The following is a 23,187-nucleotide window of genomic DNA, read 5'->3' as shown; positions in this document are numbered from 1 at the left end:
TAATATCCAAGAGCCCCCCCAAAAGTCAAGAGGGGAATTAATAAAACAAAAATAGTCAGTCCATAGACCCCACAATATTCAAACACTTTTTGGCACTACTGACAGCTCTGAATAGCCTGGCCCTTCTTTATAGGTTGGCAAAGAAACTTTAAATACTACAATACAGCTTAACAGATATTACAAACAGCAGCCTAATACAGATGGTCATGACTGACATTGCCAGGTTTGAAAATATAAAAGAAGATTCCTAAAAGGTGATATGCCAGCTGGCAGCCAGATTTCCTATAGAGGTCTGGGTACATGTCCTCTTAGGAAGAAAAGGAAAGCGTGTCTAAACTGAAGTTTCTTGGGCTTTTTTTTTTTTGGTATACATTTTTAAGCCCAAAATATGCATCTCCTATGGTGCATTCTGAAACACCTTTTCCTTTACTCTCCATTTTATGAGACTTCAGAACTGCTTGTCTGCACTTTTAAAAATTATTTTCTGCCAAGCATTATTCTTCCACTATTCCTCTCCATGTGGTTCCCATCCTGCTGACTCGGATTTTTTTCTGAAGGACAGCAAGCACGGGCACACTACTTGTCTAGTGAACATTTTACGGAAATACTTTCCTGCTATAAAAAACTAACAAGGCTGTAAATCCTGGGAATAGGGTATTATTCCTCTTGGTAAACTCCTTACCTACTGCACTAGTAGAAAGAATGAACACTAAAAAAAGACATGAAATAGTCTGGCTATACTCCATTCCTTACCTGATATGTAGCTGACCTCCATTCCTTACCTGATATTTAACTGACCTTTTAAGTTACAGACAGCACACTGGACATCAGATATCAAGATGTCAAAAATACCACTAACTAGGAAAAGTTTAAAAAAATTCTTTAAAAAAAAAGTTCTTATTATAACAATGAAGCGCTGTCGATGTGATTAAAATAGCAAATATGTTAGAAATTCTCCATTAATCACATAAGGGTGCATTAGCATTTATGAAAGCAATCAGCCATTTTGTTTAACACTGTCTTTGTTTGATCATGACCTTCTGGATGTGGAAGGATGAGGGGAAAGGTTGTTATTGGCTGGATGTACTGGGGATGGGAAAGTTAAACTCTCAGTGCTCGTTTTTTAGCAGTTATGGCCAACATTTCTCTTTCAGAAGACAAAAAAAAAATCCCGTCTCGTGATGAGCCTCAGCAACTTAAGAAAGATGCAATGCTACAAACATTTGAGTTGCTTAAGCTTTTCCAAGAGCACAAATTACACAACATAGCACCAAACTCTGAATGCGTACAGTCAATTCAACAGCTCTGTCAGAGCTACACTGCTACTGCTACACTGTTTCTACAGTGCACAACTTCTTTTCCCCGTTACTCCCTCCTCAGTAACAAGCGAGGTCACCTAGCACCACAAAAATACGTACTTCATTTCACAGTATGCAGCTTAATGCAAGGTCAATGACGTGTATGTGTGAATATTCCTGTGGCATGTCCAGTAATTATGGATAAAGAGCCAAGGTGAAGAGGAGCAAATAGCATGAAGTAGTAGCTCCTCACAGCACATCCTCCAAAACACCTGAAAGTGCAGTTACGCCTCTAGGAATCAGTTCCCCCTGGCCGGAGTACGCAGGCAGCTAAAATGTGGCCTTTCTCTCCCAAGACAATTCCACATAGAAAGTAGGAGCCTAGCATCGATACCAAATAATAGTAGATTTTGATTTAAGCACTGGAAATTTGTACTTAGGACTTTTTCTTTTATTTAAGAATACAAAATCTAAGCTGCTAAATCACGGTAGGATATGAGTGTCCTACTATAGTACCCAACTACAAAAGCCATTTTGAGCACTCCATTTCAGTGTTTCTCTATCACGTTTTTATCTTTGTTGGGCTCTACTACTGCAACACATCTCTGAACTATGGTTAGAAATCTCTAGCATCCAGTGATACAGCTTCAACAGCTTCACTGTCCTTACACTAGCAAGCAACTCTAGAATCAAGCCATTAAATCAAGCTTCATTATACAGCATGACAGCTGAAGCAATTTCACTATCTAGTCTATAAATCATTCTTCTTTTTGCCTTTTCAGAAAACAAAAAGGCTACTTCACTTTTTCTCAAAGACTTAAAATCTTTATGAAGCTAAAAATAATCATCAACCACTCTTTCCAGATGCATTTGCTAGCATTTGGGATAAATTACTCATGACTATTAAAAAACAACATGTCCTTTCCCTAGGAGTGTTACATTTAAGAGGATCTTAAGTCCTTTCCCCAAACTTTGGTACCTATAAGCACTATCCTTAACAAATTATACTGTAGCTATAGACACAGCTAAATTTTAATTTAAGAAATGCTACACAGTGTGTGGTCAACAAGACTATCTTTAACCTGATGGTCAACCACTGTGAAATTATATGTACTAAGATGTAGCTTCTGATACACACATCGACCCTAGAGCTGAAGAAATTTCTTCCCCCTTGAAATTGCAATGGTTTCTATGAAAGCAGAATGTTCTTTAGCAAATGCAAATACTCAGATTACACATTGCTCTCACACTCAGCCTGTTCTAGTTATAATTCTCTAGTTTCTAAAAGAAAATCTCTTTACACAACAGGACGAGAATCACTGGCTCTTTCCTTAATGAATTTGGCATGTAAATGTTCATCTACACATAAGTTCATCTTCCAGAACTGCTCAATATCACCACTGTAAAAGCTGAGGCAGCGGGTATCCCTTTAGGCTCAAAGGTACTCCAGTCATTTGGTACCTTGAGGATCACAACTGCATGATGCTTTCAATCTCTATGAACATACGTGGATGAAATCAAGCTCTAGCACACACTTTTCACTGAAAAGTTTCATCGTGGTACTACCCAAGAGGTGTGAAACACACAGCTAATGCCAGCCTGGTCCTTCGCGTTGCACTTTCTGAGGAAATCATTTCATACAGCAGCATTTGCAGAATCGGATCACATACAAAGGGAAAATTCAAAACCTTTAAATCACTAGGACAATTTTTTCAAGCATTCTGTTTAAAAAAAGCCCACACATTATTTCCTTCTGCAATATTCCCAACAAATTTAAATTGCAGTACTGAAGCTAAGCAGAGACTTAGCAACTCTAAACTCCTCCGTGAAGAAGGCTAACTACAATTTAACTCCCAGTATCTTTTCCGATTGGATTGCCAGACAACCATTGTGTTATTACGCAACACATTTTGCGGCAGTACTTATTATTTAGGTGTTTATATTCATATAGATTTTATTACACTCTTACAAAACATAACATACATTTTTTTCCTGACAGATAATTAGATTACAATCTTTCAGTTTCCTAGTACAGTTTTCCTACTTAGGATAAGTGAACTCAGTCAACCAGCCACTCGGAAAAACCTTGGTGTCATCTACAGAGACCTACAACAATCACAAGAAGGTATTTCCATACCTTTTATCTGAGGCAGACAACATAGCAGTAGTTAAAAGAATGTTACTCTCCATTTTATTTTTCTCCCTTGCAAGAAGGGCCATCCATGTCATCATAAACTAATGTTACCTAACAATCTAAAACAAATTCAATCAAGGAATGAAGACCTACAACACCTGCCAGGCTGCAATTGTTAGACTTCTCTACTTGCATAAATATCTTTTATCTATCTTGCTTATCATTAACTACACATGGAAAATACAGATGATCTCCCTTTACATTGGTACACGCACAAAGATGTACAAGTACTTGCATCAAATCACAGCCTCCTGACAGCCTGAAAATCTTTTATGTTGCCTGAGAGCTTGACAGATTTGAATTGCATGCTGTGAAACACCTGACAGACCTCTTTTGGTTGTTGATAAACAGCAGCAGAATGTTTGTGATACATTGCTGGAAAAACAAAACCTTCAACTCAGCATAAGGTGTACACTTTTATTACTATAAAATGTTAGTTTCCACCACTGTCATCCGGTCATTGACTTGTTTCCTTGTGGCTGCGAGTTAAAGCAACTTCCAGTCATAAAAAGAGTTATTTGCCTCTTCACCACCATGAATCATACCACAAATACTGATGAAAATGTATTTTCCTTGGAAAACAGTCTGTCTAGACTATTCAAATTGAATGTACAATACATATATGGGCTCTGTCATTTAAAGTTATTAAAAAAGTGCTTAGCATTTTATTTCAGTAAATAAAATGAATGTCTAACTACTGACTGTAGTTTCTGCCTTGCTCATACTGCACTTGCTACAATGCAAACTTGTAATCCATTTTTATCATCTCTGGAGCATCAAGAACATTGTGTTTAATAAGTTCCTGTTCCCATTCATCTCCATCACCATTCCTGCCTTCCCCCTCCCAAAAAATAACACCTTCCCCCCCTTCTGAAAAGGCAACAGTAATTTTAGTGGAATATGTGCAGTGACTGGACAACTATCCTGCTTTTGAAAGATAAATATTGAGGCAAAATATCAACGCTCTTATATCAATGCAGTTCTTACTACTGCTGAGAATGTGTCTCAAAGACTTATATATATATATATATATATACCCACATATATATATATGCACATATATATATATATATATATATATATATGAAAAATACACATCTCTACCACCTTACTCAAAACATCAAGTTAAAGTCTAATTAATAGAGAAGGAAGCTGAAAGCATTCATTAGTGAAACATTAGCAGGTAATGTATACTAAGTTTTAACAAGATCTTGTAAGAGGAAATTCAGAAAGTGTAATTGTACATTTACTGGGAGAAGGGCTAGTTCAAGAGGCCACCGGCTGACATGAAGTCAGTTCTATACAGTATTAGCAAAGCTCATTAGACACAGTAACATCACTGGCATGCTCATCTCTTTGCTACACTATCTATTAAAAATCTAGAGGTGTATTAAATGGGAATCATGCTATATCCCCACAAGTCGCAGAAACACATGACAGAGATTAGTCTCCAACACAAATAAAACATGTTACAGACTTGGGAGATTTATTTATAAACTTCCTACATATATTAGGATTTAAAACCTTTTTTTTTGTTTCGACCTAAAAATTGACATTAAATGTAACAAGACAATATCCCTTTAAAAGTGCTCTGTAGCAAAATCAGCAAATTTGAAGAACTGGGGAGTCTCAACCTGGAGTTAAACCATGCCAGGAAACCAAGAAAAATAACAAAAAAGACTGGCCACCCACTATGCGTTATTCATGGTATCTAACTACATGACAGGATACTACAGGATATCTTGCACATGTCCAAAAAAAAAAAAAAGAAAGAAAAGAAAAATACTAACCAAAATTAGAAGTAAATTTCTCCAATTGTGTTTTTGATGGCATACTGTAGGTGTTATTTCATTTAAATCAAAACTTCCATTGAAGTGCTTATATCTTCCCTTGAAAAGTCAACTGATCTTTTTTTGTAAGTTTGCAGAATGGATATGAGACTTTTTTTCCTCCTTTGAACCATTTTTATGGTCTGCATCTGGCTAAAAGTGAATCAGGAACCTATCACAATCAACTTAGAAACCAACAAGTAAAGTTAAATTTAGTATTTGCATAGCCACATTAACTTACAGTGAGAGCTTTATCATCCATCTTTCTAAACACTACCATTTCTATATATTTACTTGTTATCATTAGCCTGAGTTATAAGTTAAAAATCATTTACTCTAAATGTGTGCGTAAATGACAAAAATCTGTTAATTGTAGCCATGGACTCTTGAATTGAAAAGCAAAGAACTGTGGTTTCGCACACTTTACTCCTTCCCCAAATCCGAAGCCTCCAGAAGTTGCAAGGGCACTTCCATCCCAACCCTATCCCAAGATAACCTTCGTAAGAAGGTCTTCTCATGAGCTAGGGCTCTCAGGATCAAGTTGTCCTCATTAGTAAACAAGAGTTGGAAGAACTTAGATCAAAGCACTCAACTCTCCCCTCTGCTCCCTTCTCTGCACTCTCCACTGCAATGCCGACCAACCAAATGTTCCTCAAATGGTGCTGTAGCTTCTTCTCCACCAGCAAAGCCCTGTGTGCCAAACGCTGCCAAGAAGCTTCCAGGGTAAATGCATCTGGCCCATGAATTGCCTTAGCGAAAAGAGAAGCCCCACAACTGCACAGAGGTTGTTTGTCCCTCCTCGGCCCCTTCTGTCATGACCCCTTCCATGCCACATGAAATGATGTATGCCTGGAGAGCAGAAAAACAAGGAAGACCTTGACATTTCCTGGCACAGACCTTCCACTCCAACTAGAGTCTCCCTAGCCTTTTCGGGCACCTCTGAGGACTCTTTGGCAATAACGTTAATTCCCCTTAGTATCTTTAGAAAGCACTTTGCACTGGAAGGTCTGTCTGCCTCCATCTACTCATATTAACCTTATCATCCCAAAGACCTGGCAAGGGAAAAAAAAAAAAAAGAAAAAGAAAAACCCAGATAGGGCCACATCTCATAAGACTCTATGAAAATCATTCTCTGCTGCTGCTTCTCTTCTCCCGCAGCCACACAGCAGGAAAGAAAGGCATGACCTGCACTGTGCTCATCATTGCCACTGATCACAGGATCGTTCAGAGACAGCTGATAATCGGCAAACCCCATCAATGCCTGTGCTTTTCTGCCCAAAGCCAACAACAGGTTAGGAGAGAAAAATGAGTTCCTCTTCCTGCCCTTGATGTAGGGGGAGGCAAGAAAGGCAGCTACAGAGCAGTTGCCGATAAGACGACCTGCATTACAGTGTCCCTGCTCACACCAAAGCTGCCCATGGCACTATGGAAGTAATGTATGGTGCCAGGATGGAGCAAACCCACTTTATTTTCTTTTCACACATTTGCCTTGACAGTTAACCAATGGACACAGGTGCTGATATCTCTATACCTTTTGACTGATATATTTATGCAGATGAAGCTTCATGATGAATCTTACTCGCATACTCACTGGTAAGGCAGAGGACACTGAAGAGGAAGGAAGAAAAGGGCTTACAGCACATTATGTTTAAAGGTCCACAGAAATACAAGCAGTACTGCTCATTGTAAGCCTCAACCAGAGTAACCAGAAACCCTTCTCACTAAACGGACACCAGCAAACTCCCATTTCCTTTGTGCTCTGAACGTCTATCAGTCCACTTACAAAACCACTACGCATGTGTCATGAATCAGCAACATCTCGGCAAGCTGTGGTTGAAAGTCTCCAAATTGCAGAGGAAAAAAAAAATCCAGCTACATGTACCTCCTACAAGTAATATCAGTAACCAGAAAGGGAAATCCCATAAGGCTGCCCATTGATTTACTTACTGTTACAACTTAAAGATATTAATTCAGGTTAGTCTCTCTCCTAGGAGGAACAGAATGATTTACACTGGCCTTAAGACTGCCACCACCACTGCCTGCCAGTACAGCAGGCGGAATGATTTGCCAGGAATATCACAGGAATGACAGTTTCAGGTATCAACACCAAGAACACTGATCTGTTTGAAACCATCGGCTTTTTTGTCACTCTTCCAAAACCTGCTAGCAATTCTGGCCATGTCAACAGTGTCAGATGGGCGAACCTCTCAAGGCAGGATCTGGTCTGTAGTTCAGATCATATCTCAGCCAAGTCGCTGCAAAAACTGTTATGTGTACAGCCACAGCCCATGGCAAATACAGCAATTCACAGTAGCACCTCTTAAATCAGTCACTGCAGAATGAGGACAGCAACAGCCAAATTCTACAGTGTAGCCCAAAGTAGGACAAATACTATAAAGTACCAGTGGATTTAAAGGAAGTAGGAAAGTTAGACCACAACTAGGAAGATTTTTATTTTTATTTAAAAAGCAGGGGAGTGTAACAGTCTTCCACAGGGCTAAAAGGACAAATACAACAAGCTGGAATTCACCATGCCTGGAAACAAGATCCTACAAACACTATTGTGGTAACAAGGCTCTAGAGTGGTAATTCAGGACCTCCTTAAGCCTTTATTCTTAAGTTAGAAGCCTTACTCCCCTTCTCTTTCTGCTAACACAAGAAAATGTCATAGCTAAATAGCATACCCAGTCCTAAAACAGCCCTTCAACAGATTTGAACTCACTCTTCTCGAAACTAATTCCATTCCGGATGTTAAGATACAATAAAAACAAAGGCAGACCTGCTTCAAGTTTCCATATTCATCCTAGAAATCACAGCCAAGCCATGTGTGTGAATATGGATGCATCAGGCTGAAACCAATGGTATAGAGCAGCATTTATTCAAAATAGCAGTTATTGTTATTTAACATAAAAATGTAGTTCACTGCACTAGCCACGCAGGGCACAGCTACATAAGAGCACCCAGTCTCCAGAACAGCAGCACTGCTGATCTAGCTGTGCCTGTACCCACAGCAGAGAATTCAGAGCACGGAAAACACGGGATACAGCACAGCAGTTAACTAACCACTCAGCACTGGAAGCTGCAGAACTGCCAACAGGGACACTACTATACGGACAAAAGCTGAAAGGAATTCAGTTTGTCAGCACATGATGATTCCTTGGTTTGATTAGTCATAGTCCAGATTTTTTGTTTGTTTTTATTTTCCTCTTCCTTTCTGTGAAAGCGGGGGCGGGAAAAAGGCCAGGGAACAAAGACGTTGAACAAAGACCTGAACCAAAGCCCACTCAAGTCGGACTCTTTCCACTGCCTTTAATGGATTTTGGACCAAACTATGATGAGCACGAGACCTTTCCTATCGACAGGAGGTGACATTGAGTTGACGTATGTAGGAAGGGTAAAGCTTGCACTGCTGTAATCGTTGTCATAGATGTCCAGAAGAAAGTTCATTGAAAAGTTGTGACAATATTTACTAAAACTCAGCAGACAGAGCTGTCCTAAAGTTACAAGTGTAGTACGCACACATTTGAGGTGTTATTTCCACCTGGTAATTTACTATCACACAGCAGCAAAAAAGCCAAATTCTGTGTGTACCATTAGCTAGCAAAGTGACCTTGCAGGGACGTTTCTGGGAGATGTTCACATACCTTTCAGAGGCACTCAAATTCACATTCGATTTATAAATTAATGAGCAACACACAAAGAAACAAAAGGCCATATGATACTAAAACAACAAATCTATTATTTAAAACTTCCCTGTTCAGTCAAGTAGTAAAACGCTCCCAGCTACAATAATTTGGGGGTAGGAAATCTCTAAAAACACAGGATTTCTTAAGCTATGGAAACATGAAACTAAAATCCCAATACAAGTGCAAATAGTAGTTTACTTCTACCAGACAGTGCATCAACTGATCGTTGGGGCATATACTCTGCAAACGCTACAAAGCCCATGAAAATCCCAATATTATTTTTACAGATTGGAAAAATACGAAGGCCAAAAACAACACCAATAACTCAAATAAAAAACTCATGCTTATGTTTACATAGAAGTTTGATGAGTATAATATATTCATCACACTCCCACAATTATTCCCCGAAAATACTATAAATATTATTTTGACAATGTAATTATAGTTTTTACTTTAACAGTGGCAGCAAAGTACTGGCACCAATTCCCTATCCAAAAAGTCTCAATAGACAAAGCAAGGATCACACATGGAATCTGGCAGCTCTTAAGACTAGGGCTGTCCCTTATTTATATGACTAAAAATGTCTGTTTAAATTAGCATCTGATTTATTTAGGTTGTAAAATGTAATTAGTTTAATTATGGTAACAGTAGGCAAAAGGAAACCTCAAATACAACAAAAAATGAGGAAGAGAGTCTCTTTTTGTCCAAGAGTGAAGCATCCTCCTTTTCATAATGCTTGTTGAGAATTAACTCCTTGGATTGCGGGCTCATTTGGGATCTTCCCTTTCCTATCTCCTCATCCCTGAAAGAAAAGGTAATACAGCCATGCGCTTAAATGAGTTCAGTTGGCTAGTGAGAGCTCATGAGTTCTGACACTATATGACTATCAGAATGGCTCAAATTTTCTAACTTATGATGTGCTCTCTCATTCCATGAAAATCAACACAAAACATTCCTGACATGCACAATGGATTTGCAGCTCAATTCACCAGAAAAGTTTCAGGTTTTTCTCCTCCTTCAGAGATAAATATAGAGGGCATTGATGTGGGACGAGAGGAAGCATTTACACTTAGGAGGACAGCCCTGTTGGTTTAAATTTTGCAGCCACTGACTTCAAGTCTCCAAATACAATTTAAAAGTTGCATCTCTAAAGTATTATGCTACAATCAAATAGTTACAACCTGCCAAGCCTGCACGGAGACACTTATTCAAAGAGCAAAAAACAGACCTTAGTTTATAGGCAATAAAACCAAACAATGGTTTCCCAAATGCACTGGCTGAGCACTGGATCTTCACTCTGCTATTAAAAGCCCATCTAGTAAAAATTTACTGTTCCATCACATTTTCCAGGCGTATTTTAAAATATTCAGTTTTCACATGCTATATAAAAGTAAAGTAGCAGAATTTGAGACTGAAAATATTCAGGACTACTTGGTTAAAGAGCTACAAAAAGCAATGAAAGCAGAAGGCAAATATTTAACAATAAAACAGGAACATGACCAATACTGAACAGGAAATAAACAAGAAACAAAGCAGAAGCACAGAAGATGATTAGAGGCAGACTTTGGTCAATACTGGCTATTTGTTCTAGAATATTTAGACTCCATATTTGGCCATTCTTTTTGCTGTTAACTTAAAATGCATTGCTCAATGACTCCAAAGAAAGGAAGGAAAACAAACAAACAAGATAAAAATAAGTCTCAGATAGTGAAGGATAAAAAAAAACAGTATTAAATAAAATATTAAAAAAAAAAAAAACAAAGAATAGGTAAGGACACAGGACACACAAAATAAATAAATAAATAAACAAACAGGAAAATCAATTTTGTGTCCTTTGACAAGCTTGGGCATAACACCATCCTCCCATCCTCTGCTTTCCCAGAACCTCAGAGTTAACCATTTTCTGTTTTTCAGCACATTTCCAACTCACAAATGTTTGAGTGTAAATTTAGGAACAAGTCAGAGCAAATAAATAGCTCAAGTTTAGTTTCACTGTACTTGAGGACAAAATCCGAAAGGACAAACCTGGAAGGTTTATTTCTCCAAGCCTTTCTCATGGAAGTAGAAATCACTTCAGTCACTTATTCACATCATTTTTTGTTTTTCAGGACTACCTTTACAAAGACAACTAAACATTTTTCTCAAATTCTCCTTTAGGAAAACAAAACATTTGATTAAACATCGCCTTTCTGTAAAGTCTTTTAGCAAAAGGATAGACAAGGATAACCTTCTAGAAGCTTCTTTTCAAAAGGATAAACCATCCAATGCTGCTTCTGGGAATTCCTGATTTTCCCCTCCCTATTTCTGACTCTCAAATGAATGTCAGCATGATTTCCTGTGTTACATGAACACCTGCAGCTTGTAATTCAGTGGCTTTTTAAACACAGCATGTCTTCACCTCGAGAGGTTTACAAGGAATTCTATTATCCTTTTTTACTCAGTTGCATAATGTTCTCCTTGTATGGAACTCAGGAGAAGGATGTTTTCCTCTTCTTGTTATTTCATCAAAGACAAGATGCTTCCATCCCATCTGGCTTTGCCCAGCAGTAATGCATCTAGGAGCTATATATAGCCTAAGTTACCTTACCTTTTATTTTTGTACTTATGGGCACATACGTCTTTTTTTTTTTTTTTCTTTTGAATCTGTCTGAATAAAAGATGTTTGGCAAGGTTTTTTTATTATTATTATTTTTACAGAGTTCTGAACTCAAAAGTTACCTATTACCACTTATTCCACTACATTTCCAGTGCACTGCTCTTATTAATACGATCACCAGTAAAGGAATGACAGATTATGAGCTATTGAATTTTCATTAAGTGAAGAAAGATACATGGGGCCATTAGCTGATATGGTCCAAATCAGTTTGAGAGCTGAAAGAACAATTAACTGAAGTTGAACTCAGATAATTATTAATCTGTTGATAGACAGAAAATAAACCACTGAGCACTCTCCAAACAGTTCTTTAACTGAATAATATCACAGGCCTTCCTCTCTTCTGCCCAAAGAATGAAATATTTCTTTATAGGTCTCTTGTAAAGACATGACATTGGGACATTTTAAAACCTTTTAAAACAAAATATTCTGCATTTCCCCAAAAACTCTGCTTTAGGAAAGGAGGTGCAAACACGTGTTAGATATTTGATAGTCATGTTGCTAAACATCCCACCAGAAAGTGCTCAAGTTCTTACCATAAGTACAGTATTAAAATTCTACATAAGTGTCGTATTTCACCACTGCTTTTAAAGGACTGCTTTAAGTGCTGTTCTCAACAGAATATATGTAGCAGTTTAATTACATCTGTACACTTTTCTGAAAGCTGGAAGCCAAGTCAAACTGCTGTTCAAGGACCCAAGCTTATCGCCCACTGTAATTTACTCAACATTTCTGGACATCATGACGTTCAGAAAAGGGAATAACCTACACTTTTGCACAGCAGACAGCTTGACAGGAGTGTGATTTTGATGGAGATCTGCAGGAGCAACCATCACATCAACACTAACGCCGCTGTTAATATTTTCCTATTAATGCACATTTATGCTGACTACTGCAGGTAATTAAAACCTCTAGAAGCAAGAGGGACAGCACCAGCACAACATGACACCCACATGCTATACGGTTTACAGCCAGGTCCCGTGTCCGCAGCAGCCCGGGCCTGGGCAACACTGGAGCGCTGCTCGGAGCGTGTCGCGTGGGTGCTCCCGATCCCAGGACTGCTGCCCTGGTGCCGTGGCACGCAGCTCTGCTTGCAGAGCACAATCGGCTCATTCAGAGAACTCACGTAACAAATTGTCCCATACAGAGCAGCTATCAGGCATTCAGTGCCTTTTCATCCTTCAGGATGAAAATACTGTAAAGTATTTTGGCAGATAAGTACCTTTTCAGCAATTATGCTGGAATTCAAAGCACACTCTTCATAACAGGGAATATTTTGAAGTGGTGAAAGGCTGGAGGAGATCTATTTACAAACAAAAAGATTAGAGCTCCTTCTGACCCCACAATCAATGGAAGGATCAGATAGGACATAGCCTATTGAACACAGGCTTGCTTCCAAACTGGCATGTCCTCTCTACAATTTAGCAGCGAGAAACAAAGCTACCAGTTCTCTTGTTTTAGATGTGAAGCCTAAATCCTGATCTCCTGACTGAAACCTAAAGACAGATCATCTTGACAAACCTCAGTGTACCCTTCCCAAAGGTCTGCTAAGTTCTGCTGGAAATTTTAAGAGCTACCATAGGAAAAAGGAGAGGTGGGAGAGAAACAAGACACATGCTATGAAGTGAAGGAGATTTTCTACTTGGGCTTCTGACAAGGGTACTTCCTATGTCTGCCACAATCCCTAACATACTGAAGTACTTCTTAGCTCTTATGGGATCTGGGTCTGCTTTAAGTTCAGTTAAAGTTCATCTGGCAGCTACGTCAGCCCGTTCCTCTGGTGAGTATTCTTGGTCTTTGTACCCACGATGGAAAAAAGCTTGTTATCCTGGGGCTTTTTTAATTCAAAAAAAAAAAACCTATAACAGAAGGGACATGGACAGGGTACTATGAATTTTCCCAACAAATCTACACTCTGAAGAGATCTAAATCTTTTGTTCATAAGACTCAAAGTTAAATCTTGAATACCTTATTTCCTATTTGGTGGAAGACAATGGTGTTAAATCAGTTACCAAGGAAATACAAGGGACCTTCTTGCACACAGCATTTCAGCACAGGTAGGTACTGCTCCTACATCTTCAATCCCTATTCAAAGTAATTCTGATGCAGTGTTTGGGGGTGGGGGGGGCAGTGTTTGTCATCTTCTCTGTCTTGCTACAAGGAATATCCAAGGCCCATAATCCAAGAGAAATTACTGCCTTGCACAATTGCTCACTTCCTACATTATCACTGTTTATGGCTGTAAGATGACCAAGGACATGCTTAGTTTTCAAAGACCATCCAGAAAGGACAGTACTTCGATTCTTCTCGGCTCAGTTACTGGGATGTTCCTTCTCTTGCGGGGAGAGGAATAGGATCACTGCAGCAAGAAGGAAACAGAACATGTAAGAAAATAAAGCATGTTTACAAGCAGATGTTATTTATCTAGCACCCATGCGTCTTCATCCCTTTTGTCTGGGTAGGGTCATTAGAGATAAACTGTTATTCAGTGTGATTACACACCAACCCCCCAACTCATCTGGCTGTTGAATTACACTTTTATCACACTGTAGCTTCCTAGAGCAGGTATCCTGCTTACACAGTATGAATTGCCCAGGACACAAACTACTTCATAGCATTTTGAGTAAATATAAGAATAAGAATTAGGCTATGGAGTGTAACTGAAAGTAAGGCAAGAAACTTGGGAAATAAAGGGAGAAAGAATGAGGACAAACAACAATAAAACAAAGGAAATGCCTAAAAACTACTTCAATACATGTATTAAAAAGACAGAAGACATTATAATGAGGCTGGCTTGCAAGATATTTATCAGCTGTATATAACAAGTTATTTCATATTTCATACTTTTAATAATCCCAAATCAAATGTATTATTACCTTCCAAGGCATGCACCTTAAAAGGAGATTGTGCTCTGGGGACAAGCCTAATTTTCATTTAGAACCAAGTTAATCATATTGCTTAGCATAGAACACATAACACTTTGTCTATAAATCTTTTTGTTGTACTAACATAAATGGAGTACCTCAGCCATATTCATCACACATGTTTCCTAAGCAGACCAATACTGAACAGGCTATCAATTGAACTATCACTTCTGGGGTCAATATATCACATATTAGTTCTATCTCAAACTTATTTTGCCATAAAAATCAGCAAATGACCACAGAGCTACAAAATGCTTGAAATATTGCCAATAATCTTATTGGTAAATTTCCCCTCTTCATTTCCAGTCATGATAAAAAACATTTTACAGCCTTCTCCATCTAGTAAAGGGAGTCTAAAGCAGTTAATCAAGCTACTATTTTTCTTCCGTTTTCTTTCTTCATTGCTGTACAGCATTCTTATTCAACAGCAGGGGAACAACACGCTCGTACATTAAGCCATAAGGAGGGGTGAGCAGCCCCAAGCTTCAAGGGAAAACTTCAAGCCATGCAAGTAACCAACAAGAAAGGGGTACATCCTACTGCTTGCCCTCCAATTACTGTTCTCTTGCACTAGCATCCCTGATGCCCTGAACAAGCTGAAGGTGCTAAGTCTACTTCCCCAAAATGGCCTTTCTACCTTGCTGCTGTCAAGGACAATGTCCTGCTGGACAAAGCCACCATTTCTGTTCCCAGAACTCTTTCTCTACTCTTATTGGTTTATAAAGTGGTCAACTGTGGGCAGGCCACTCTTGCCCTCCAGGCTTGTCCCAGTCTTCCTTGTCTGACACAGACCTAGCTCGAGGGTCGCTGCTTTGTGCTACCAGCTTTTCCTGTTTACATTTGTTGCGTGGGGCCTTCCTTTGCAGCCTGCGGGGCTTGGTACCCCTTGCACTGAAGGACTGTGCTGGCATCACTCATCTTTCCCTGGAAGAAGGATTCCAGTAAGGGCTGAAGCAGTGAACTTGGCTTAGATATAAGACCATCAAATGACAAAACGTTTCATTTTGACCCCATTACAGTACGAGAAGGGAAAACATTCTCCTCAGTTTCACTGCTTTCCTCAGCTTCATAAAGGTGTTTAGGCAGTTCCTATATGACATTCATTTCCTTTCATAAAATGAGAGAAAAGCAGCAACAGGAACCCAGGTAAAACCCTCATCTAAGTAAAGGGATTAAAAAGAAATAGAAGCAGTAGGAAAAACAAGAGGTTCCCTACTCTCTCTAACCATATTGTTCAATGCACAACATCAAGCGCAACATGCACACACACAGGGAAACACAATCGGAAGACAATTACTGAAAATAACTTAATGTTTGAGAAAATTTGTAGTTTAGTGGAAATATGCAGCAATAACTGGCATTAAACAGGGAAGATAGGCAAGTCAAATTTCCTCTTCACCACATAAAAACTCAAAGACTCTCTCATTAAGGACATCTCTCAAATCAGTACTTAATTGTGGCAAATATTACCCTGACCGGCCAGCAAATGCAGCATAGTTTAGTGAGAAGATGGACAAGGAGGAAAAAAATAAAATCAGGCACAATTTGCACAGTTTGTTTCCTGGAGTAAAATAATTTATTTCTCAAGTGTAACCAAGGAAAGAAATGAGTGTTTCTTCATTTCAGTGTGTTTGCAGATAAAGAGATAATAAAACAACAGAACATGCTTATTAAGATACACATTTAAGGAATTTTTCCTTTTCACAGTTTAAATATCCTTAATAATTTTAGGGCTGTTTCCACATTTCATCCCTTTAATAGTACTCAGGGAAAAATTGATGGAAAATACAATGGCAGTAATTAGGAAAAAGGAAAAAAAAGATTGACTGAGATTTTTTTTTCCAGACGGCGTAAGAAAAGCTGCCCAATTCCCACTAACTTATTTAGTCAACTTTTAAAATACCAACTACACAAACTCCTTTGGCCTTCCATCCCACCATCTACAATAATTGAGAAAGAAAGGGGTATAGAATTAGCACGCCACTATTCATGAAACAATTAAGCTCATTTATGAAAAAATGACATCAATGATGAGACACTGTATCATTATATGATTTCCCACATAAAGATAATGAACAAATTGCACATTTAACAAAATAATTTAGAGCCTTACCAGTCAATAATGACTCTTGTTTCACTGGTACTCCATGAAGTACTTCAATCAAATGGACAGATGTGTGAATCAGACCCAAGTTCCTATGGTTAAGTTGAAAAAAAAAATGTTTGATATTAAATACACTAAAATACGGAGGCATGCCTCTTCATTAAGATAGCAAATTATTGAAGTCCTCAGAAACTTTGAAATAAAAGAGAGTTTTGCCTACTTAAATGTGCTCGACTACATCAACAGCTACAATATTGCTATCACAAGGAAAATAAATGGGTTTATTTTTTGTTTCAAACCCCTAGCTTAGCCATAAACACTTTGCATTCCTCAAGACAGAAGACTTGTATCCTTTGTCATAGAGACCCTCTATATCTCTATCACAAAAGGAATATCTAGAATGTAAGCAGTTTTCACACTGTCTATGCTACCATCTTTCCAAATAACCTGTTCTATTAATAGGTAACACAGATATAACACACAACATTACTGGTCGCTTTACAAGATTTAGTTACTTAGTTAATATTTCATCTCTCACTAGGACATGTGCTGATAACATGCACACAGAGGGAGGGGACCAAAACCCCTTTCAAATCTATAGCAACATCATGTAATTACACTTCCTTAATATGACAAGTAGTAAAAAGAGATACCACAGTTTTATAACCCTTTTATTAATAAGCTTTAAAGAATATCAAATAAACACAATCATTGTGTAAACAATGTTCATTCTGAGCTTTCACATATTCTTATGGCCAATCACAATATTCAGCTCCTGGACCAACAGCCACTGATAAATCCAGGTCAGTCCTGCCACAAATACTGCCTCAAAAACCCCCAAAACAGAACAAAAACAAGTTAATGCTGTGATGCAGTTGAGAAGAGACACTAACCACCCCACATGCCCTCTCATGCTGCCTTAACAGCTCTTTAGAATGATGCATGATTCCCGCTCTGAACCTTTAGAAGATGCTGTTTGTTAACTGTGGGAAAACCTTCAGGCTACCAACTTATCTTCAACTGAACATCAGCCTGAGCATTAGCAATTTTGGAGTAAATTCAGAGCTAAGAACCTTTTCCTCCCTTTTTCTAAATCCCGTGTTAAAATTAACAGGTCATGTCTGCAATGTAAACAATATAGCTTAAATACAAGTTTATTGCTTCCAGTTTAAGCGTTCAGCAGAAGTGCCCATGTATGTTACTTAGCAATAAACTTGTAAGATTTTAAATACCAGCAAAGTAATTAGTGAATCAAAAGAACAACATGGCAAACCTACAGGGAAAGATGCAAAACTTCATTAAGCGAAACCAAAAAAAAAAAAAAAAGTAACAATCATTTATACTTGCTCCAATAATAAAGATGTGGTGGTGGCACAACCTGCCAGAAGTTTGGTTAGTTGGATCAAAAATGCCCAAATGACTTTATTTCCAAAAAAAATGAAAACAGCAGATGAGGCAGGACAGAAAGGAGATGAAATTTTAGAAGATATCAATACTACCTGTATCAAACCTCCACACCTGAGCATGAGTTACTGAAAAATATTGTATCACCACAGGTAGATGCTGGGTAATCATACACCTACAGATGTTTGCTACACCAATACATACTCTTTCACATTAAGTTTTACTATAAAAGGAAGCCAAAGATGTATTTAGAATTTTAAAAAATATACACATACACACTGGTACACACAGAATTTATTAACATGAAAAATTTCCTAATCTCTCCCAGTCCCAATTACTTTTCAGGATGTAAAACAGAAAAATCGACCTAGGAAGAAAAAAAGCATCCTATTCCTCAGCAGTTTCAAAGTTTGTTACACAATCTAATTGTCTATAATCTTTGCCTTCTATAAACTATCAGTTTTGATCTCATTCAAAAAACTTACAGGTTTGGGGGTTTTTTTGTTTGGTTGGGGGCTTGCTTTGCATTTTTTGTTTGGTTGGTTTTTTAGTATATGCATGATTTTCCTTCCATTTACAACTTCTGATCACCCAGGACATTTAATTCCAAAACTGACCACGGATTTAGAACAATTTAAACCCTACATGGCTGATTTACAGTTTGCTCAAAGCACTCAATGTCGTATTTAAGGTCACATAAGTAGCTATGCTGCTACAAAGCCAAAATGGTACCTGATGAGTGGCCCACATGGTCATTCATGCTATAAGCATGGTCAGAGGGTTGTGTACACACTCACCTGTCTCCTTCTGCAACCTAAAGGAAGCTAAATTACTAGCAGCTCACTTCCTAAACACAACAGTGCTAACTCCATCACTGATAATTAAGCAGTGTACTTAACTCCTTACACTATCAAGAAAAAAAAAATCAAAGAAAGGGTATAGCACTTTCACAATCAACTCATACTAAAGACACAAATGCTTCCTTCCATTATTCAGCAGTGCCTACAAAGAGACCTACAAAGAGCTCAACTATTTCTGCTACTTGCCTATTTCATTTGAAGGCACGGAGTCAAGCAGGAAATGCCAGCTAATAAATCAACCAACACAGCAGGGTAAAATAAAAATCTATATAGAACACACACATCAGAAGGTTATATTTTTGCACGGGTCATAACGATACCTCATGACATGTTGATTCTTGGCACACTGAACACAAGCGTTCCTCAGACACCTGAAACACTCTGCTATGAGCAGCAGGCAGGCATCTGCATCTCCCGACTCCCAGGACTCCTCCCGTACTCCTTCCACTTCATTTGAGGCTTTCATCAGGATTTCCAGGACATCCCGAAATAAACTTTCTTCTGCCATTTCTCTGAAATAAATAAAGATGTAGAGAGGAGGAAAAAAAAAATTGCTATCAAAAAGGATCTTCAGGTTAATTAAAACAACCGAAACTATAACTGCTATAAGACATGTCTGCAACAATCTCTAATCATCTTTTATGTACATGGCCCTTCAAGTACAAAGGCAAAAGGGCTGCCATGGAGTTTTGTTGTCTAGTGTTTCTCACAGCTTTCCAAAGCCACTTTGGAATCTTAAAAGAAAGTCTCCCTAGCTCCCTAGTGATTATGCACGACGCCACATGTTCTGGTGAGAATTTGGAATTATTTTAATTAATGACCACAGGTTTAGCACAAGATGATTCAGAAGAACCTACCAGAAGCTTCACTACAAAATAGCACAGAACTGCACTAACCACCATTCTGAAGTGTATGAATCAGGGTCAAGAGGGAAAGACTTTATCTACTCCATAGGCCTCAATATACCTCAACACATTATGCAACTTTCAGTGTATTGAGACTTAACAAAATAGCATTGCAATGTCACAAGCACAAAGAGCAACACTAAATGAATGAACAGCTCAGAGAGCTGATACTGCCGGACTGAACTGAACACCCGGATTCACCAGATTCACTAACAGCAGTGGGCATATCTGCACATGATCTATCACACACACGTACACAGTGTTTCCAGACTAGAGCTTCGCATACTCTCCACTGATTTTATCTTCAGAAAGGAGATGAGGGCAATAGATTAAAACCATAGATAACTTGGACTAGATACATCATGCTGGTGAGAAGAAGCCACACCAAAGAGCGTTCATGGCTCTGCAAAAGGAACGTGCAATAAATTTTCTCATGCAATACTCCTGACCAGAGTCAAACAAACCCAGGAAATCCAAGTGCCGTTTCCTCGTCCCTTAAAAAGGTTTATGGGATACTCGAAATCAAAGGGGAAAGTTAGAATATAAGTTTTAAGACACAAGGTTAAGAAATATCTCCTAATAACAATATTAAATGAAACGCAAAGTAAAATTAAACAACATATTTTAGCCCAGAAATCTCTTCACTCATGGAGATTAGTAGATGATACTCTATTACTGGATTGAGGCTGGTTCCCTCCAATATCCAAACATTTGCACAATTAGAAATTCTTCCTACTCTTTACCCAAAGGCAAATACACCTCCATTAAATCAAACCATCCGCAAAATTATCATTCAGTTGCTACATTAGATTTCACATCTCCAGGAAATACATAATTTACTCTATCATCTCACCATATTACAGATGAAGACAAATAACCTCATACAATATTGAGCTACAGAAAAAGCAAGGCACTAGTCAGTTCCATCAACACATGGGGGAAGAAATAGAAGATAGTTTCATTTCTATCCTCAGTAATAATGCCTCTGAAGAAAACTAGCACAAGGAAAACAAAACAAAACACAGATATGGCCTGCAGTCATAAAGAAAACACAAGAGAGTTCATATAACCGGAAACAAGATTTGGAGTTTGAAGGTTTCTTGAGAAAGACATTTAAGACTTGACTCTTCCACATACAAGAAGCTGACAGCAGTTTCTCTTATATTTACCTATGCAATGAGCTGGATTATCACACGGAAACACTTGATTACATCTCCACTCCAAATCACAAAATCAGTGGTCAATGAAAAATTTACAATTTACCAATTTACAACATTCAATTATTTTAAATTGGCAGAATGTGAAAAACACTGCAAGTGCTTTTATTTGTGTTCTAGTGATGCCTACCGTGAAAATAAACACTTTACAGTCATTTCAAGCTTGGAAGAGTTTCTATTTTTGTTACAGAATTATACTACAAAGAAGCAGTTTTAACTCAATATTTGATTCCAAGAATAAATAAATAAAGCAAGCTATTACGATGATATTTTTCCCCTAATATTAGATTTAAAGTCAAGAGTATAGAGATTTGCACTGAAAGTTGTCTAGCAAAATACTAAGATGAAAGTCTTGTCTGTTCCAAGAGAGCAAACGTGACACACAATGAATTCATTGTGGATGTGGATTTATGGTATCAGCAAAGGTAGACAGACCTCCAAATCTCTCCAGTTTTGCTCACTGTGAAGGAAAACAAGCACATGCTCAAGCCAGGTGTTTCTGGGTGGAATTCAAATCTCTTCCTACAATTCAAAAGAACAACCTTTACATCTTAAGGGAACAAGCGGCAGTTATCCTAAGAGAAAGGGGCATGACTTCAAAGTTGTTTGATATAGTAGGGTTTTCTTCAGATAAATTTAAATGAGACTCTTGCACATGAATGCTTAAGTACATCAGTGCAATTTGAGTGTGTGCTACAAAGGCATTCAGGAATAAATCAAGAGTTATTGCAGGACTGCTTATATTAATATTTTAAAAACAATCTTCTCTGTGTTATGTCAAAAACTCACCTACAGATAAAAACAGCATCTATGATTGATTAAATCATATTTTTGAAATGATACTCTCCTCCCATAACCTTTTTCCAAATCTTTAAATACTAATCCACTAAATTAGCAAGTGGAGAGACTTTTTACAGCTTTTAGATGCTTTTGTAAATGGGCCTTGAAATCCATACAAAATTGTTCTGTGAATTTTCCAAAAACTTCTATTTCCTATTTTTTCTTACTTATGACAGAATATTCACAGGTTGCTGTTGCCACCTGTCCTTGATTTCAACATAAAGTAAAACAAGCTGCTGCAACCCAAAAAGAAGCCCAGAGTCAAGCAGCCAAGCTTTCAGACAAGACACAGTCTCTTATTAAATCAAAATAGTTACAATTCATATAACAGTATCAAAGACAGATTACTCCCACTCCTTAAAAGAGCTAAGATCTGCTAAAAATAGTAACTGTATCAGATAACATCTAGTGAATACAGATTTGAAAGCACTCACAGGACCCTGCCACAAAAGCATGACACTGGTCAAGAATTACATGAAGAATCCCAAACTGCTGGATGGTTCATTTCCACTCTATGTTGTGTGAGCAGTATTAGAGGACCTCAAGCCTCCCAAATTTGACCATACTCATGTGGTTAGAAATTATTTCCCTACCCTTACTTGTTCTAAAATATGGACCACCAGAACTCAAATTTTTTAAAATTATTCTGTAGCTACACGCAATAAACAAGATCCATCACCAAAAATCACAATTTCAAATACTGAGCATCCAGTGCCTTGTCTTATGGTTCAAGAGCAACAACTGCATGCTCCAAGGTTGGCACCTTTATTTCTTCTGTCTTTAGCAACTTCAGCCATTAGAAACCCCAAACATGTGTTAAGTCAGGGTGAACTTCACACCAACCCACTTGGTCTTCTTCCACCTTCCCACAAGACCTGAAGACATCTCTGGATGATGACTCTGAACCTTCGCAAGCCCAAGAAATCTTCCTAATGCCAACCCAACACCACCATGTACTGAGCCCTTGCTCTCCACAGCAAGCGCATGCTTTCTGTGCATCCCTGGAGGTTACTAACAAGACACATGAATTCTTCTCCCCACGTTCAGCACACACAGCCTGTGGAGGTACATGAACCTACAGCTGACAAGGCCCAAAGTATCAACCAAAGACCACATGTTCGTTCACAGCAAGCAGCTGCAGCTTGTGCTGCCGCCCCAAAGGGCTTTGGCAGGAGCAGCTTATCCCAGCGGGGCTGTACCAGCCTATTCCCCTGGTTAAGGCGCCGAGCTCCAGCCAGGACAGCCCTTCTGCCTCCAGCGCCGCCAGGCAGCG

The 23,187-nt window shown here is 38.4% G+C and overlaps 1 protein-coding gene across 1 annotated transcript in view; it reads right to left on the bottom strand.

Annotated features, from left to right (window-relative positions):
- Window positions 1-23,187, bottom strand: part of ATXN10 (ataxin 10) — a 93,860-nt gene that overhangs the window by 70,485 nt on the left and 188 nt on the right. Inside the window, exons 2-3 of the mRNA XM_088537367.1 lie at window positions 19,273-19,464; window positions 16,698-16,780 (exon numbers count right to left, since the gene is read on the bottom strand). Of these exons, the coding sequence (XP_088393493.1) occupies window positions 16,698-16,780; window positions 19,273-19,464 (275 nt within the window). The remainder of the gene's footprint in view (window positions 1-16,697; window positions 16,781-19,272; window positions 19,465-23,187) is intronic.

The sequence above is a fragment of the Tinamus guttatus genome, unplaced genomic scaffold (assembly GCF_059628265.1).
Source record: "Tinamus guttatus ecotype Peru unplaced genomic scaffold, ASM5962826v1 Tinamus_guttatus_pri_ptg000749l, whole genome shotgun sequence".
Taxonomy (NCBI): domain Eukaryota; kingdom Metazoa; phylum Chordata; class Aves; order Tinamiformes; family Tinamidae; genus Tinamus; species Tinamus guttatus.
Note: the sequence above shows the minus strand (reverse complement) of the source record. Positions and strands in the feature narration are given on the sequence as shown.